This window comes from Mustela nivalis (assembly GCF_964662115.1).
Source record: "Mustela nivalis genome assembly, chromosome: 19".
Taxonomy (NCBI): Eukaryota; Metazoa; Chordata; class Mammalia; order Carnivora; family Mustelidae; genus Mustela; species Mustela nivalis.
In genome coordinates, this window is record NC_139038.1 from 8,755,139 (window position 1) to 8,772,887 (window position 17,749).

General features: G+C 51.1%; 1 protein-coding gene across 17 annotated transcripts in view; it reads left to right on the forward strand.

Moving 5' to 3' along the window:
- The window catches only part of CUX1 (cut like homeobox 1), a 350,246-nt gene that overhangs the window by 151,785 nt on the left and 180,712 nt on the right, over positions 1-17,749 (forward strand). For all 17 annotated transcript variants that reach the window (XM_082712968.1, XM_082712969.1, XM_082712973.1 and 14 more), the window contains exon 3: positions 10,297-10,344. In XM_082712968.1, coding sequence (XP_082569094.1) covers positions 10,297-10,344 — 48 coding nt within the window. The remainder of the gene's footprint in view (positions 1-10,296; positions 10,345-17,749) is intronic.

Consider the following 17,749-nt stretch of genomic DNA (forward strand, 5'->3'; position numbering starts at 1 on the left):
TAGGGTGCTCCGTTGATAGCCGCGTGATTCCTCTCCAGGTGATGAGACCAGAAGCGAAGGTTTCGGGATCGCGGCACAAAGAGAAACTTCCCTTTGCGCCAAACAGTATTTTTAAAAGTTGAGCTCACAGTCCACGCGTCGTACAGTCTGTGTTGTCCGGGTTTCAAGCCTCCAACACCCGGGCTGTACCCTTGCCTGCCCGATACGGGAGAGATTCCCTTGAATCTGATCGCCGTGCAGGGAAGTCAGTCCCGAGAGCAGTTTTTCTTTCCCAGATAATTAGGATTCTGGCCTCGGTGCCACCGGGACCTTAGAAAAATGCGCTGGACAAAAACACACGGACGGTATTTGTAGCCCAGAGACGGCTTGTCAGTAAGAAACCTGACTGTGACATCACCGTCTAGAAGGCCAGCCTGCGCCGGGGTGGGCCACCCTGGTTTTTCTTTGCTAATAAGGATGACTCAGACATCATCAGGATATTTTAGGACAGCCAAGACATCAGAATAGAGAATCAGGAGCTCTATGGTTTTGAACAGTATTCAGGCTTTTGGCTTTAAGCTGCAGAAAAAAGATCATTTTCTCATTTCAGTCTGATGAGTCTCTCAATTGGGGAAAAAAAAATCACCAATTTCTAATCATGTTTTGGCCAAGTGGTAGTTCGGTTAACTACAGTCTTTGTCTCTAACCTGATGTTGTGCTTGCTGTTTTAAAGCGTTTATAAATGGCGGACTCTGTTGCTGAAATCAAATGCATTTGCACTTTTCAAGAAAATACTCTAGAGAGGGATTTTTTGACTGGCAAAGGAAGGGACTCCGTCCAGGTTACCACAGTTGGCGTCTGTGTGACCTCGGTGTCCAGCGGCCAGAACCGGACTGTCTGTAGATTCAGGAGGCAGGAGGCCTAGAGGGGCAGTTGGTCCAGAGGGAAGACGGGGGGTGGCGAGGAGGGTCTGCGGAGTGAGGCGAGCGGGGTTTGCAAATCCTGGATGGGCCGAAGAGGGAGCTGAGCTAGAGCCGCTCGTGTTCCCAACTGCCGGGCAGACCCACAGGTCCTGGGAGCTGCTGCTTTCGTCCCCCACTCGAGAAAACACGTGGTAAAGCAAGTCAGCGAGTGGATTCCCCTCGAATCTGCTCTCAGAAAAACAGCGATTGTGACTTATTCATTAACGAGCCGCTGCTAGTCACAGTCCTTACGCCCGCTCAGGAAAGCTTTCCTCCCAAATGTTTGCCTTCAGTGGTGGCACCACAGCTGCCACATTGGAGAGCCCTGTCCCCATGCCGAGCCGCGTTCTCGCACCACGAGTGTCCCAGCAGGGCTGGAGGGCCCTCGGGAGGGCAAGCCGCGTGGCCGGGACACCACGGAGAGCTCCTCTGCCTCGGGCAGGAGGTTGGACCAGATGACCCTTCCAGCTCCAGGTTAACCTGACGAAGGTGACAGGCGACAAGCTGACAGCTTGTAATTTAAGAGAGACAGCACCTCCACCCGACGTCTTAATTCTTTCTTTGCCCATTGCCTGTGATCAGTCAGCAGAAGGCTTTCCTGTGTTTCAGAGTGAAATCCAGTGTTTGAAAAACATTTTCTGTTTCCAACAGACACACGATAGGGTGCAGATTACTGCGAAGCCCCGCGTGTCGCGGTCCATCTGTGACCGCCACCGGCCTGCCAACGCATGCCTCCCTTCTTCTCGCCCGTCACCCCCTCCCTGTTTAATTATTTTGAAGCAAAAACCATATTTTATCCATAAACATTTTAGGACAGATCTCTGAGAGACAGGGACCCTTTTGAAAAACATAGCCACCACACCCAAAATATAGGCCACCGTAGTTTCGAAACAAAAACCACTCAGGGGCTATTGTTCTAACGTCCGTGCGTTGGCAGCTGTATTTATCGATTATAATGCCTACACTGGACATGTCCTGCCATCTTCAGAAGCAGGGTGAGGAGGGAGGTCAGTGACACCCCAGGTTAAGAAGCAGCACCCTTTCCTTAATGTAGCCCAAAATAGGGGCATCTGGCTGGCTCTGTCAGTGAAACACTCTTAATCTCAGGGTTGAGAGCTTAAACCCCGTGTTGGGCATGGAGCCTACTTAAAAAAAAAAAAAAGTGTAGCATAAACTAGTGGTACATCTCACAGGCGACAATACCACATTTAATGAAATGCCGTATTACACAGGGGCTGCCTTTGAATATAGACCAAAAACCTTTCCAAGTCAGAGTCGTCTTACTTTGAGGCGTGAGTAGTAAGGGAGAAACAAAGGGTTAGTGAACTCATTTGGAGCCCCCCCCTTTTTTAGCCCTGGGTGGACCTGGAACTTGCAATCACCCAACACATAAGCATTCTAGAGTTTTCCGTGCGAGCCAGACTCCTGTTTTTGAGCCTCGCCTCTGTGGAGGGTTAATACGCAATCCAGCCTTCACCACCCGAACACAGCGAGCAAAAAGGGAGCTGAGACCGAGGAGGGGGGAGAGGAGGCTAGCCCTGATTGGAACCTGAAGGTCGCTGAAGGGGTGGCACCGCTGTCATTGGCACTGGGCTGGGTCCCTGAGGTTTCTGCGCCCACCCCGGGACCAGGGCTCTGGGCAGCCCTGTGAGAGTCCTGATTGAGCCGTTCAGAGGTGACGTCAACCAGCCTCTCTACTGCCCTCCCTCCCCTCTACCCCCTGCCCAGTGCTCCTGGAAAGGCCAGATTGTCCCCAGAGAAGACAGGACCCATCCCTGGGCTGCCACCAGAGGGAATGAGACACCTCTGAGAGACGCCATCAGACAGTTGTGAGCCTTAAATGTCATTTCACAGAAACGCATGTGACTTACCGCGGAGCAGAAGTGAAAGGAACATTATAAAATTTAGTAAAATAGCCTGGGAAGTCTAGAATAGAATATTCGGAAAACAGGAACCATTTTGTGGTTGAAGATGTTGTGATTCACAGCCTTCCTCTGTTGACACGTGACAGCCAAGCCATCTCCCTTCACCTGCTTGTCCTTCCAAGCCTAAGCAGCCGTGCCCTGGGCACCCTTCTTTCCACGCAGACGTGGACCTCGGTGGCCACCAGTTCGATATCGGGGGCACGGGGTTCTGTGACATGCCCAGCCGGCAGAATGGGAGAGATTCTCTGGTACAGGGAACACCAGGCTCCACGGTGGGGACAGAACCTTCCTGGGAGACCACCCAAATGTCCAGAATGGGCAGAAAGCCAAAGATTCACCCCGTGCGCGGCCAGGGGCTGTGTTTGGGGGGTGTCGGCCTAACAGGTGCATCTGAACACCACGTGGTGCTTCTGTTTTGTTTTGGTTTGCTTTTGGCTTCTAAATCAGCACGATTTTCTCCAGGAGTCATCATTACACAGAAAATTCCTCGGTTGCATTTTGCCGTTCAATTTTCTGATCTCAGAAGTGAATTGTGAATCAGTGGTTTGGAGAACAATGAAAATCCTTTTCACCCAGAAGCGCCTCTCTATAAACACGGCTTGTTATTTGGAATGCACTCAAGGGAGAGAAGGTTGAAATGTGCTCTTCTGGCTTCGCCAACAGGCATCGATATTAATAATCTCAAGGACATTACTTTCTGTGTGTTAAGGTGTTTTTTTGTTTTCGCTCAATGAATGGTACAGAATCAAAGTGAATTTAAAACCGCGCTGCAAAACCTGTCAGTGTAATTAGTGGGTACCCCGAAATTGCAGAGTTTTTTGTTTTTGTTTTTGTTTTTTTTAAATCTTTGTGCTCAGTCCGTCATTAGTGGTTCATGCCAATATGGTTTTCACTGGCCTGGCGCCCACGTTCTTCGGTTCACAGTTACAGAGAAGGGCACGCAGACGCATGTGGTGGCCAGCGTGGCTCTGTCTGCCCTTTGTGGTGCTGTGCGGACAGCAAGTCATGTCATGGGCTCTCGAACGGCGGTGGACGGCCCCGGGTCACAAGTGAGCCCCCCGGCCCCGTCTCCTTAGTTTAGTACAAAAGCAGATGATATTCGCAGGTGGCAGAATTGGATAAGGAATTTCTCAAACAGCCAAAAATCAAATTAGAATGGGGGATTTCTAGCTGCTAACTTGAAGTACACACGTGCACACGGCTTTGCCGATCTGATTATGAATATTTACTCCCTTTTTACCTCTGAAGCCCTTCAAATGCACGCATATGTGTGTGTACAAACACATACATCCAGCTTTAATGTCTAAAGAGGTTATTTGAGGGGCACCTGGGTGGCTTAGTCAGTTAAGTCTCTGCCTTTGGCTCAGGTCAGGATCTTAGGGTCCTGGGATCGAGCCCCGCGTCGGGCTCCCTGCTCCGTGGGGAGTCTGCTTCTCCCTCTGCCTCTGCTCCCTGGCCCTAGGGGCATGCACTCTCGTTCTCTCTTTCTCAAATAAATAAATCTTTTAAAAAAGAGTTTAGAAATGTCTATCTAAAAGGTTGTTTGAGCAAGCTTGTCATGAGATATGACTACGTCCTAGGGAACAATTGTGCAGTGGGTTGGTCCAAACAGGGACAGTGGAGATGAGTTTCCTTAATTCAGTCACGATGGGAGGCTCGGCTCCTCTGCCGTCCCAGAGAGCTGTGACAGAACACGGGGACACCTGTACCCTCTCTTCCACTTGTCCAAGCAGGTGTTCCCACGAGCTGGGCCCCAAGCCAGGCTGGTGGGCTGGGGGGTCACTGAGGGCAAGCCCAGCAGGAGGCGCTGCTTTGCGGGGTGACCTCCCTGCGCTCACGCCCTGCTCTCTCTTCTGTCACCCATGGGGTTCCCAGATGCCTGGACCCTGTCACCTTTCACATTCCGCGACCCTGTCCAGGTTCACCATTTCCCCCCTGAGTCTGGGCCCATGGTAAGACTCCTCTGAGTGATGCGTGTGTGCCCCGCCCCATGTCACTGTCCAGGTGGCCCCCAGCTGTCATCCCGGTGCCCACACCTGGCCGAGGTGATCGATTCTTTTACAGAATCTCGCTGTGGCACAGGCCTTGGACAAGTGTCCTTCCTCTTCTGAGCCTCACGTCTCCTCGGCTGTAAAATGTGGGTGTCTGTCCCTTCTGTTGGCAGGGCTGCTGTGTGTCACACACTCAGTCACGAGAACTGGCGTTCACTCAGCCTGAGACCCTCTTCCCCGCCGTCCCCATCTCTCTCTGGAGCTCAGAGCGCCAGCGCCTAAGCCCCTCACAGGTTGCTTCCCATCCCCAGTCCATTCGGGGCGCCCCGACGCCACCACGAGCTCCGACTGCTAAACCCAGCGGTTTTGTCGCGCCTCATGTCTGTGACACATCCCTTCCCCTGGCGGTCCTCCCGCTTCTCCTCATTTTTGTTCTTCCCTCTGATCAGCTGAGAGCGGGGGACTGGCCAGCCTCAACCCGCTCTCCCAAGAGTCCCGATTCCTGCCTGCCGCCTCTCTTAGCCCTGAGCTGCTCCATGAGATGATGGGGGGGCGGGGCGGGGGGGCTGGGGCAGGCACCTGACGTGTGGCCAGTCCAAAGCGAGATGTGCCGAGCTATAAAATGGCAGATTTCAGAGCCTTAACACCAGAAAAAGAAGTATCCTTCTTTGTCAGTTAAGTAAATAATAATAATAAATTAAATTCATTTTTACATTGATTATATGGGAAATGAAAAGATCTTGGATGGATTCATTTCATCAGTTTCTTTTTGCTCTTTCCATCTCGTTGTGGAAAATTTTAAGGTGCATAGGTGGTCGGTGCCTGGTTTTCGGTGGGCGCCGCTGGCTTGGACCGTGGACCTGGCTCTGATGTAGGCGCCGCCTTACCCCGGCAGGTCTGTGATGCACTCTGAGGGGTTGTTCAGCCGCTTCTTTCCCGCTCACACACTCATGCCCACACGCCGTGTCTTCGGAGGTCCTGCAGTGTACCAGGCTCCGTCTCAGACCCGCAGGAGACTGGGATCAGTGCTCCTGTAGAAACGGGCTGACATCACATTCAGTCTCCGGGGAGCAATCTCGTGTTGGGGCCAACCAGCCTGTGGGCCCCAAAGGGCACCTGGTGCCCCTGGGGGGCCCACACCTGCAGCCCTGCCCTCATACTGCATGAGGTGGGATCAACCCACCCGGGAAAGGGGTGGCGGACCCACGCAAGGTTTAAATCCTCTCGTGCCTAGATTTCCGCAGCAAAATATTGTCCAGCCCAGGGTTGGCTTCCTGCTCCGGGACTCTGCAGGGGGACTAAAACCTACTCCCTGCCCTCGAGCAGCCGCAGTCTGGAGGGAAGAGGAAGCACGTCCTGTGGCATTGGGCCTGGCTGCTTCCAGGTCCCAGTTTCCAGATCTGGACACGTGGAAAGCCTTAGGAGTCCCCTCTCCAGAGCTCAAGGGCCATCAGGGAAGGAGACTCTTAAGGCTTTCCACCCAGCAAGGCAGGCCTGCAGATGATACGAGGGTGGGGCAGGGGGCTCAGCCTAGCTCCCTAGAAAGCAAGGGGCCCTCTCGAAGCCCAGGCCTGGGAGGGGCCACGGTACCTACCAATGGGGTCCACCGATGTGGACAAGCATCACGTCGAAGTTACTGTCCTCGAACTGTTCACATCTTATTTTTACATAGTAGATGAACATGGGTTTGTGGACTCTTTTTTTTTAAAGATTGACTTATTTGAGGCGCTTCTGGGTGGCTCTGTGCTAAGCCTCTGCCTTTGGCTCAGGTCATGATCTCGGGATCCTGGGATCAAGCCCCGCATTGGGCTCTGTGCTTGGCAGGGAGCCTGCTTCCTCCTGTCTCTCTTCCTCTGCCTCTCTGCCTGCTTGTTATCTCTCTCTCTGTCAAATAAATAAAATCTTTTTTTTTTAATTATTTATTCAAGAAAGTGAGAGAGAAAGCGGGGGGAGGGGCAGAGGGCGAGCCAGAAAGATTCCTCAAGCAGACCCCCTGCTGAGGGTAGACCTACACACGGGGCTCGATCTCATGACCCTGAGACCATGACCTGAGCCGAAATCAAGAGTCAGACACCTAACTGACTGAGCCACTCGGGCGCCCCGGTTTGTGGCCTCCGGAGAGGACGATACTCGCCCCATCTGTGGAAGCCGGGCTTGCGGGCCACGGACTAGGCCAACACTGCCTCGTGAATGTTCCCCAGCTCCTCCTTACCCACTGGGACGGGCACCCGAGCACCAGGCAGCTTGGTGAGAACACCGGAGAATGCAGCGTGCCACGTTCACTAGCCGCCTTCCTCCAAGTCAGCCTTTTCGGAAAACGAACAGCAAACCCCATGCATCATCTTGGGTTTGCAGTTTGTGACGAGAGTAGTGCAGTGGGCTCATCCCACCTGTCTGTCCTTGCCCCAGGGACGGAGGAGGAGGGCCGGGGACTGGGCTGTCCCCAACCCACAGTGGGCTGTTCACGTTAGACCTCCCGCGTCATTACCTATGTTCCCGGGTTTCTGACAAAGGAGCGTGGCTCATTCCTTGTGGTTACGACATGGGCTTTTACCATTGACCTTGACTGGGATCCAGGGTGATCCCCCCCTTTCCATCCCCGGATCCTCGTTTACCAGCTTTAGGTGTACATTGTATCTTCCCTCCTCCCGAGAGACACAGGGCTAAGGGAGTGTTCTCGCCCTCTTCCCTGCCGCCTGCTCCCATGGGCCATCCAGGCGCCTCTCCCCAAACTCAGGGTCCCTGACTTTCTCCCGTCTGCACCGTCCCTAACCTCATAGACCCCCAGGTCCAGGGAGGGACGTGGGTGCCTTTGGGGGCGGTCTAGCACAGATGGCCTTATTTATTCCGGAAGAGGCTGATAAAGAGTTTGACTGCCTTTTATGTCGTTGAACTTGGTATAAGAACATAGAAAAGGAAGTAGCGGAGGAACAAGCTTACTTCTCCAGGGAAGTAATGGTATCACCCTTAGGAATGCGACATACGGGAAAATGTGTAATTAAAAGGGAAACGTTAATGCTTCTTGATTAAGTACTTCTACGGGGTCACAGTGCAAGGCAGCGTGGGTTAGCTGTGTTTGGCAGAGAGCTTAGCATGTAGCCCGTCTAAGAGATCGCTCAGCGGTGTTGGGGGAACCTGGCTCTGTGCTGCCTGGCGTGGTAGCCGCCAGCCTTGTGCAGCTGCTAAGTATTTAAAATGTGGCTTCTACGATGGAAGGAACTGGATTTTTAAGTTCAGTTTAATTAAGTTACGTTTAAATATAGATGAAGTTACATTTAAGTGTAAGTAGCCACTAGCTCCATCTTGGACAGCACGGGCTGGAACGAAGGGTCCTAACCTGGGCCGTGTGGGTAGGCTTCAGGAAGGCCACTGCAAAATCATTTGCAGAGTCACAGCCTGGAGGGAATAGATTGCCGAAGATTCTCAAAAGCCTTCATGACCCACAATGGTTAAGGGCCCCGGTTCGGAGGAAAGCCGCCAAAGACACAGCAGCAGGAAACACCAGGAGCCGCTGTTGTTCCTAATGCAGCTCAGCTCGGTGAGGGCGGGAGCTGGTTTCAGAGCTCAGGATGGAAGAAGGGCCGGTGGGTTAGGTGCTCGGCAGAAGGAACACAGAATCCTGTTCATCCCTTAGCGGAGGATCGAGCGGGTGCCCACGTGCCCCTGTGCGTGCAGAGCTGACAAGGACGGGTCACCTTGGGGGTCTGCTTAGAGAATCACAGCGTCCGGAGCAGGAGAGGCCGAGGGGTTGTCCGCCACCCCTTTGTGGGGGGCAGGGGTTCCCTCGTCATCCACCTTCAAACAAGACTGGGAAATCCTGGTTCCAGAGAAGGCTGTCTTCTGTGCGCTCAGACGGATTCGGGGTGACTCAAAATGTGCTAGAAGGCCTTTCCCTGAGTGGTGACTACTATTACTTGCAATAGTAAAGGTGGTTCGTGTTATTAAATACTTACTCCACGCCGGGAGCAGTGCTGTCCCCGCTGCTTGTGTTTCGGGGAAGACACGGTTACCCTGGCGCACGTTGGAGTGCAGGGAGCTGAACTTCTAGACGTGGAGTGGCATCCCGCACTCCCAGAGTGAGCGGCCGGGCCCGAGTTCGGAATCAGGGCTCTGCCAGCCTCTTTCCATCGAACGGACTCAGTTCTGACCCGGGAGCTGTAGACAAGTCCAGACTCTGCATTTGCCCAGTAGCACCTGTGTATTTGACGGCGGGCTCGAGGCAGCGCGCGCAGATGGGCACACTGAGAACCGGCCCAAGAAGGTCCTGTCCGCCTTTGCAGCCCAGATGCCGCTTCCTCTGTGAAAGCCCTGCTCGCCTCCTTCATCTGGTTTATTACCCTTCCTGTCTGCTCTCCCTGTGGCACCTGGGCTCTTATCCTGAAATAATACGTTACCTCCTTCCTGCGTTATGGGTTGATTGGCCCATGTCCAGCATTTACCAGCACTTACCAGTCGGCATGTGCGTCAGCTCTGGGACCTGAAACTAGGTAGATGCCTGGCCTTGGGCCAGACTTACTAAAGCCGATCTGCTCTGTAGATACCTCGTCTGCTCCCATTCTCGATGAAGGAGAAGTTGCGTTATTTGAGTATATTTCAGAGTCTTCAAAGCACACATTCTCAGTTACTTCATTCTTTTTTCGTGGCGCTACAGTTGCCACGCGATGTTGTGTAAGGTGGAGGGGAAGATGGGTCGGTTCGGCGCTTTTCCATATGGCGGCATTGCCGCTGGAGTCGTGCTAGCTAACGCCTTTATCACACTACATCATTGTCGTTCCTCTTTTGTGTTGAGAACAGTTAAGATCTCGTCTCTCTGCGGCTTTGAAGTCTATAATACAGTCTTATTGTCTATAATCACTACGTGGTGCATCAGTCACTTCATTTGAAAAAAATATGCTCGAGTAGATCATACAGACGTTCCTCTGGGGTGTCCCATTGTCAGGATAAGGGGTACTGAGGGCTTGGGATGAAACTGTCCACCGAGCGGATCAGACACGGATCCAAAATAGACATAACCCCCAGTAACAGCGCTCAAAAGACAGAGCTAAAATGCAGGATGCTGGTCCCGGATCCTTTTCAGATACACATGAGTCAAATGTACGCTAGAAAAGCTCGATTTTCTACTAAGCAGGTGGTCTGCGACGGACACTAGCCAACGCTCAAGCCCCTCGCCCATTCAGAGCAAGACTGGTAGAGCTGGGACTCGGCTAGAAGGGGCCCTAGTGGTCTCCTTCCCCAGGAAGTTTCACTGACATTACGGAGCGCCAGCGGCGGGATTTATGTTGTCCGAGTGAAGGAAACAGGCAGGGGAGGGCACCAGGATGGCTTTGTCTGACGGGGATTGTCGCTGAATTCAAAGCTGTTTCTAGGAAGCCTTAACGAATGTTTCCCTTCTCTTTCCTTCTGCCACGGCCGTTTGCTGACCCACCGCTCCTGCTCCAGGATTTGCGCAAGCACGTAGCGCCGCTGCTGAAGAGCTTCCAGGGCGAGGTAAGCGTCTCTGTTCACTTCACATCCTGAGCCACCCCTCCTAGCTCATTGCGCTTGCTTTTTATTCTCATTAAATAAATGCCGTTGACAGAAGGTGCTCGCCCAGATGGAGCCTTCCCAGCTGCACTAACTCAATGTCATGTGGGTTTTGTGCCTCCTGGTGTGATGTTTCCGCCGGGTCCTCAGTTAAGGCCCGCGTGGAGAGCGGAACCGAAGCTGAAGTGTGGGGGGATGTGGGTGACTCGGGGCCAAGCGGCCTGCGTGCTTGTGCCTCACCCAGCGGACGGAGTGTGTCCACGCTGCAGGCTTCAGGAGCCCGCGGGCCTCCCCAGCCTCACAGGCCCAGGACCGCTGCCCCCGGGAGGCCCTCCCATGCGGGAAGCATGAAGGGGGGCGACCTGGTGCTTTCCCGCCCAGCTGCCGGGGAAGGAGGGAGTTCACTGGCTCGAGGCTGGAAACAAAGAGCAACAGGCAGCCCCGAGGAGCGAGCCTGGGCTCAGTGGAAGGGAGAGCTGTCCCCCCCCCCCCCCGGGGCCTTCCAGAGAAGGACCGCGCCGTCTGACGCGAGGTCGGGCAGCCCTCGCAGATGGGGGCCCTTGCGGTGGGTGATGCTCCTGCTCCCCCCCTGCCTTCTTTGGAGACTCGGGGAACTTCAGAAAACCAGCCATGTCGTTACTGTCGTGGAGGTGGCCGTCCCCGGCTCTCTGCTCCCACCCTGGGACCGACGGCAGTGGTGATGAGAACAACCCTTTCTCGGGGCCCTCGGGAGAACCCCCATCGGTAGCATTTTGAGAATTGCATTTTCGGAGCACGCGGGGAGGAGGCAGGGTTTGAGGTAGTGAGACGGCAGCTTCTAGACGGCTTCTGGGACACGCCGGGAGGACGCCAGCATCCTGGGCCCGGAGCTCCAGACGCAGGGGTCGGGGCTGCCGTCGGGCAGAGTCTCCAGGGAGCAGGTGACAGCAGAGGGCAAGGCCTGCTGTGCAGGAAGGAGCAGGGACCTCGGGCGCCGCCGCAGGTGTCGGGAGGGACACCACAGAAGGCCCTTCTGTTCACCGCCCCCTGCCACAGGAAGCCCTCCCGAGCTCAGCCCCGGCAGGCCCAGGGGTATCACTGTCCCAGGGCTGGAAGGACATGAATTGCCTTTCCTCACAAATGCGTCTCCGAACCCTGGTTTTCCGAGGGCCACTGTCACCTTACACCTGCCCGCATTGATCCCATCTCTTCTTTTACCCGTTCAGCAGCTCTGTGAGGCCCGGTGGCTTAGTGTTTCTGCCCCCGAAATAGCCCAGTGTGCCGGTTTGGGTTTTTGCTTGTTTTTCATTCTGTTGGAAAAATTGCCAAGCTGCATAAAAGGAGAAAGAACTAGTCGAGTGAACATGCATACACCCCTACTCAACCGCACACGAGCATTTCGCCACGTTTGCTCCCGCTGCCCTTTCGCTCAGCATTTGAAAGCACATGCGGATAGCCCTGCTCCGTACCCCTAAACACATGCACGTGTGCGTCTCCGAAAAGTCAGGCTGTTCCCCAATATTACCACGTCAGTCCGAGTATCCCACCTAGGAAAGCAGCAGTCATTCCGCGGTAGCTAAAATTCCATCCCAAATCCGTCTTCCCTAGTCACTCCCCAAATGTTTTTTATAACTGCCCTGCCCCTGAACTGGGGTTCAACCAAGTTCACGTGTTGTACTTCAGGCATGGGCGTATACGTATTTATATACATCTACTCCCTCACCCTCCCACACACGTTCATACTACATTATATTACATACATATTTTCCTCCAGTATAAAACAGTCTTCACACCCTCTCACTCGTAAGAATGTAACCCACTTCTGTTATAGATTACCCCACATTCCGAATGAGGGTAGTGGGTGTGCTTCCAGATATATTAAATTCAAAATGCCCAGGAGACATCCAGATTTTTTAATTCCCTTTTTTTTTTTTTAACAAAGGTGATTTGAAAAATAAATATTTTTATAGCACTGCTAATATTTACCATTGCTAATTGCTCTGTTTATATTAAATAATTTGTGCTTTCTAGTAAGCTAATTTAAGTAGAAAGGGCCAACTCCCCGCCTTTTTTCTGAAGAAGGAACGTTCATCGCAGAGGGCAGCTGCAGACGGGGACCACGTGACAGGGTCGGTTTTCTGATGAGTAAGGCCAGAAGCCAGCGTGTCTCGGTGCTTTGATGGGTCAGGATCCATTCAGCTCGTTTTTCTAAAACGCTGCCTTCTCTAATCAGAGGATCACTCTTGTATCCTTCGTCAGTGCCTGCTGAATGCAACTGTATTTATTGGCTATAATCTTTGGATTTATCCCAAAGTGCTTGCGTTCCCCCAGAACAAGGTATGGCATTGTGAAAATGTGTTCTTTGCCTTGGAATCTATATAGACAACTTCACTATTTGAGATCCTGAAAAGAAAAAACAAAACAAAGAAGAAGGTATCTTTTTCAGACAGCGAGAAATTCACATAGGATTTCAGAGTTCCTGCAGGAGGGCATGTTTGCAGTGTGTTGTACCATCATGGGAATAAATGATTCAGCAGTGAGGGCCTCTGGAGGTAGCATTTTGGCCTCCCCCCTTTCTTCAGGCTCATGAGGAGAAAGGGGCACCAAGCACATCTGCTCAGGAAATAGCTTTAAGAGAAAGTAGCGAATGCCTGTATTTGTTTGAAGCATTGACTGATTGGTGGCCATACCTAAGTTTGCCTGTTTCACAAGCCCGGCCAACTGATCAGTGAGGGAGAAGGGGCCACCTCAGCAGTCAATCCAGTTTAAGGCTTGTTTTAGTCCGGCGATTCAGACACTCTGGGAAAGTGCTAACTCGTGGAAATTGTCTCTGCCTCTCCTTGCTTCTCCCCCCGACAATGGTTCCTGGTATGAAAGGTTGGTGGGGGGGAGGGCCTGGGTTAAAGCCTCTGCCTTTGGCTCAGGTCGTGACCCCAGGGTCCTGCATCGGGCTCTCTGCTCAGCAGGGAGGTTGCTTCCTCCTCTCTCTCTGCCTGCCTCTCTGCCTACTTGTGATCTCTCTCTGTCAAATAAATACGTAAAATCTTAAAAAATATATATATAAAAAGGTTGAGGGGGGAAGGAGTTAGTTTGGGTCCTCCTCCTCTTGGCTGTAGGGGAGCTAGGTGCTTAAGACAAGTGTTCTCAGAGAGGAAAATCCTCTTAAGAAATAACTTAGATGCTTATATCGGGGAGGAAATGAAAGACTGAAAACCTGTGAGCATCCAGCTTAAAAAGTTAGAGAATTACAACAGAATAAGCTCAAAGAGAACAGGAAGAAGGAAAGAATAAATACAAATAATAATAAAAGTATATAAGAATTAAAAAAAAAAAAAAAAAGACCCAAGAGAGAAATAGCTCAGAAATTGGTTCTTTGACGAGACTACCACATTGGTTCTTTGAAGATACTTCCTAATCAGAAAAGAAAAGGTTAGTGATGGTAACAGGATAACTTTACAGCCACTGCAGAGATTTAATAAAAACAGTAAGGGAATATTACGGTCAATTTCATGCCAAAAAATTTTAAGACCTAAACAGAACGGACACATTTTTGGAATACTAGAATGTTCCAAAGCTGATTAAAAAAGAAATGGAAACCCTGAGTAGCCTTGTTAACTGTCGTGGAAACGTTTCCATCAGGTAGGGACGGTTTTCAGGAGAATCCTATCAGTCATTCACGAAACAGAGAAGTTCTGCTCTTGTGCAGACTCCTTTAAGAAATAGAAAAAGAAAGAACATTCTTAACCTCCTTTTGCAAAGTTAGTGTAACCTGGGTACCAAAACCAGACAAGGATAGCACAAGAAAAGAAAATTCAAAGTCCATCGTATTTGTGAATAGATACACAAAAGTCCCCAAAGGGGTGTTAGTAAGGAATCTGTCAAGTTCCGTGTATCCCAAGAATGCTGTTTGGTTTAACATTAGAAAAATTTACTAATGCACATTAATATCCTTAGCAGATTAAAGGGAGAAATTATCTTAATAGAGGAAAAGAATCTGATAAAATTCAGCATCCATTCATGATAAACAAAAACAAAAAAACCGACCAGCCATATGATATAGAGGGGAACGTCTTTAACTGGGGGAAAGTATTTACGAAAGACTTACAACAAATCATTATACCCAATAACATCAAAAATATTCCCTTAGAAACCAGGAGCAAGACAAGTAAGTATACTATTGCTGCTTTTACTCGCCATTGTACTAGAAGTTTCAACTACTGCAGAAGACAAGAAAAAGATCGAGTATTATCACAGAAGAAACAAAACTATCATTTTTCAAAGAAGCCCTCAATTATTTAACAAGGTTGCTAGATACAAAATCAATATACAGAAGTAATTACATACTTCTACACTGACAGAAAACTGAAAAGAATACAGCTAGAGTTAGCGACAAAAAATAAAGGATACCTAGAAATAAATAAAATAAAGCATAGGAACTCTTTCTGGAGAAAAGTGGATCATTTATACTGAAAGGTATTAAGGGGGACTTAAGTAGAGGGACAGAAGGTATGCAAGGATAGAAATTCTCACTATTATTAATAATAATCAATTTCCTCCAAATTGATTAGAGGGAGTCATTGGAATTCCAGTCCACATTCCAACAGAATTTTTCACAAAACTTTTGAAAAACTGATTCCAGAAGTGATCAGCGAGAGCAGGTGGGCTCAGTAGTGGTGAAGGTAGCTTGAAATAAGAACAAGGTGGGGGTTTTCCGTGCCACGTGATGGAAGGCTACCAGTGATTGGCTCCGGGATAGACAGATACCCTGATGGTACATCATAAAGAAGTCAGGAACCGACAGGTGCATGTAGAGAAGCCATGAGTGTTGCAAAAACAGGACTATAGATCAGTGAGGAAAGGGTGGATTTTTCAATAAATGGTCCTCTGACAATTGGTTATCCTTATGGAATTAGATTGGATCCATACCTCACACCATATGCAGACACAAATTACAAATGAAGACTCAAGGCAAAACTTTAAACCTTGCAGAAGAAAATATAGCATATGATGACTTCGGGTTGCATAGGATTTCTTGGAAACCATAAGGGAAAGAACTGTTACACTTTAACTGCATTAAAAGTTTTAAGCAAAAGCTTTATTTACTTAATTACAGAAAGACGGCCTACTGAAGGCGGCAGAGTAAGCCTGGGGCACTGCCTGCGCAGTTTTACCTTTGTGTATATTAGGAAAAGGCTCACCTTTCTCAAGACAGTTTATCTGTTGGATAATCTAAACTCATCTGAATCTTTTTCATAATAAAGACCAAATGTCTCTGATGCAAATCGTGCTGGTAGGACCAGCCCGACTGTAAACAGATCTCTTATGGGGGGATCCCTGGCCCTGTCACAAATCAGGAGGAGACAGTTGCCACACACATAGTTAACGAAGGATTAGTATTAAGGAAGTATTAAAAGCTTTTACCTGTTCATAAGAAAAAGTCAAATAACCCAGTAGGAAACTGGGCAAAAGCCACGAACAGCATCCTCAGAGAAAATCAGAATGTGTCCATAAACACACGAGAAGATGCCCAACCTCATAATCAGGGAAATGCAAATTAAAATAAGTGAAACACAGCTTTCTCGTGGCTTCCAGGTTGGCTAGGATCCAAAACCCAAGGTAGGAGTGGAAATTGTGTAACTGTTGTGAAAACCAGTCTGGCGACAGATATTGGAGCTACGAAAGCGCACACACCTTGACCCCACGCTTCCACTCCTGAGTGTAAATTCTAACTAAGCTGAAACATGGGCCCCGGGAAGCCAGGGCAGGAGGGTCTGAAACTCGCGAACAGGCGGAAACAACGCGTTTTCATCAGCAGTGGAAAGACTAGGCAGAGAACGTCCTGGCAAGGGAGAATGAATGACAAGAAAACAGGCACTACTGAGCTGACATTGTCTAGGCATATATTTTTATTATGTAATAAACCCATAAAGAAAAGGTTAAGTGGGAAATTCAGAATACAGGTTATCCTAGCTAGGCCCAAGGAGGCTTCAAAGGTCACGACGGTGTTCCTACTTACAGGTGCTCGGGTTTTTTTGTTGGTGGATTTTTGTTGTTGTTGTTGTTGTTGTTGTTTACTTTATATACTCTTTAGTAAGCACGAACGACCTTTATCAAAAAGGAAGACGCAGGCTTAGGAGGCAGTAGCTTCGGGATCGTATTTTGGCATTCTCCCCTCTCTTTGCATTTCATGTATGAAATAAAATAAATTTTAATCTCCAGGCGAGTGGATGCTTCCGGTGAGGCCGTGCATGGGGCTGTGGCGGGGCTGTGTGAGTGTCCGAAATGGCATTCGTGGCATGCGAAGCGAGTCCGCGTGCTGTGCTGGGTGCTTTCCGAGCATAAGCTCACCCCGTCCTAACGACACTGGGAAGGCGCTGCCCCTTCCTCTCTGGCTTTCTGAGGAACCAGAGCCCAGCAGGGACCCCCGTCCTGGGTCTTCGATCTCTGCTCATCTGCATTTTGTAAGCGCTAATATGTTCCCTCGTGACACAGAGTGAGTGGACAGGTGCCTGCCTTATCCCCCAGCCCTCTGGGCCGGGCTTCTCCCGAGAGCTGTCTCCACTCTTATGTGTCCCCTTGACTCTTCAGCCCACCCCTGTCTGGCCCTTACCCTTGACCCTCGTCATCCTTGGCTCTCTCAAGTCAGGGGCGTTCAGGCCGCCCGACGGCTCCTCTCCGTGCCGGTCCTGTCTTTCGACATCCCCCAATAGTAAGCCCTCCTGGCTTTCCATCCACTTCTCTGGGTATTGATTTTCAGTCTTCCTGGGCAGCTCCTTGGCTCCCAGCAACTGAGCGACGGCACTCTGGGCGGTCATCTCCCGGGACCCGTCTCTGGAAACTCAGGTGTCTGGCTCCGACTGTCTCCTCTGCGTTCCAGACTCACATGAGACTGCCTTCTCGCATAGTACAGCTCCGGTGACCCGTGGGAGAGGACTCTGAGCCCTCAACCATGCCATCTCCAGCTTCCGTCCCTGCTGGGGTCTCCTGCTGCCTCCCCTCCCTGCTCAGGAACAGCCCTGCGATGCGCCCGGCAGCCTCAGCGGGCATCTAGGACGCCTGCTCCCCGCGTCCGCCCCGCTCTCCTCCATCCTTCCTCCCAGCGCCCTCGTCTGCCCGCATCTTTCCCTCCCTGCCATCCACAGCCTGTCCAAAGCTGTCACGTGTCACCGAGGCCACCGTAGTGAGTCATTCCCGAACCGGGCCTCCTCTGCGTTCCAGCTCCTGCCCTGCGCGTCTGCCGGGAGCAGGAGCACGGCGCTTCCGTGGCTCCCGCGCCCTTGAGGCAGGCACAGAACCCTGACCTCAGCCTTCAGGGTTCCCGGCCTGGCTGCAGCCCACCCCCGTACCACCCCCTTCTCCTCCCTTCTTGGTGCTCGCTGCAGCCGTCCTG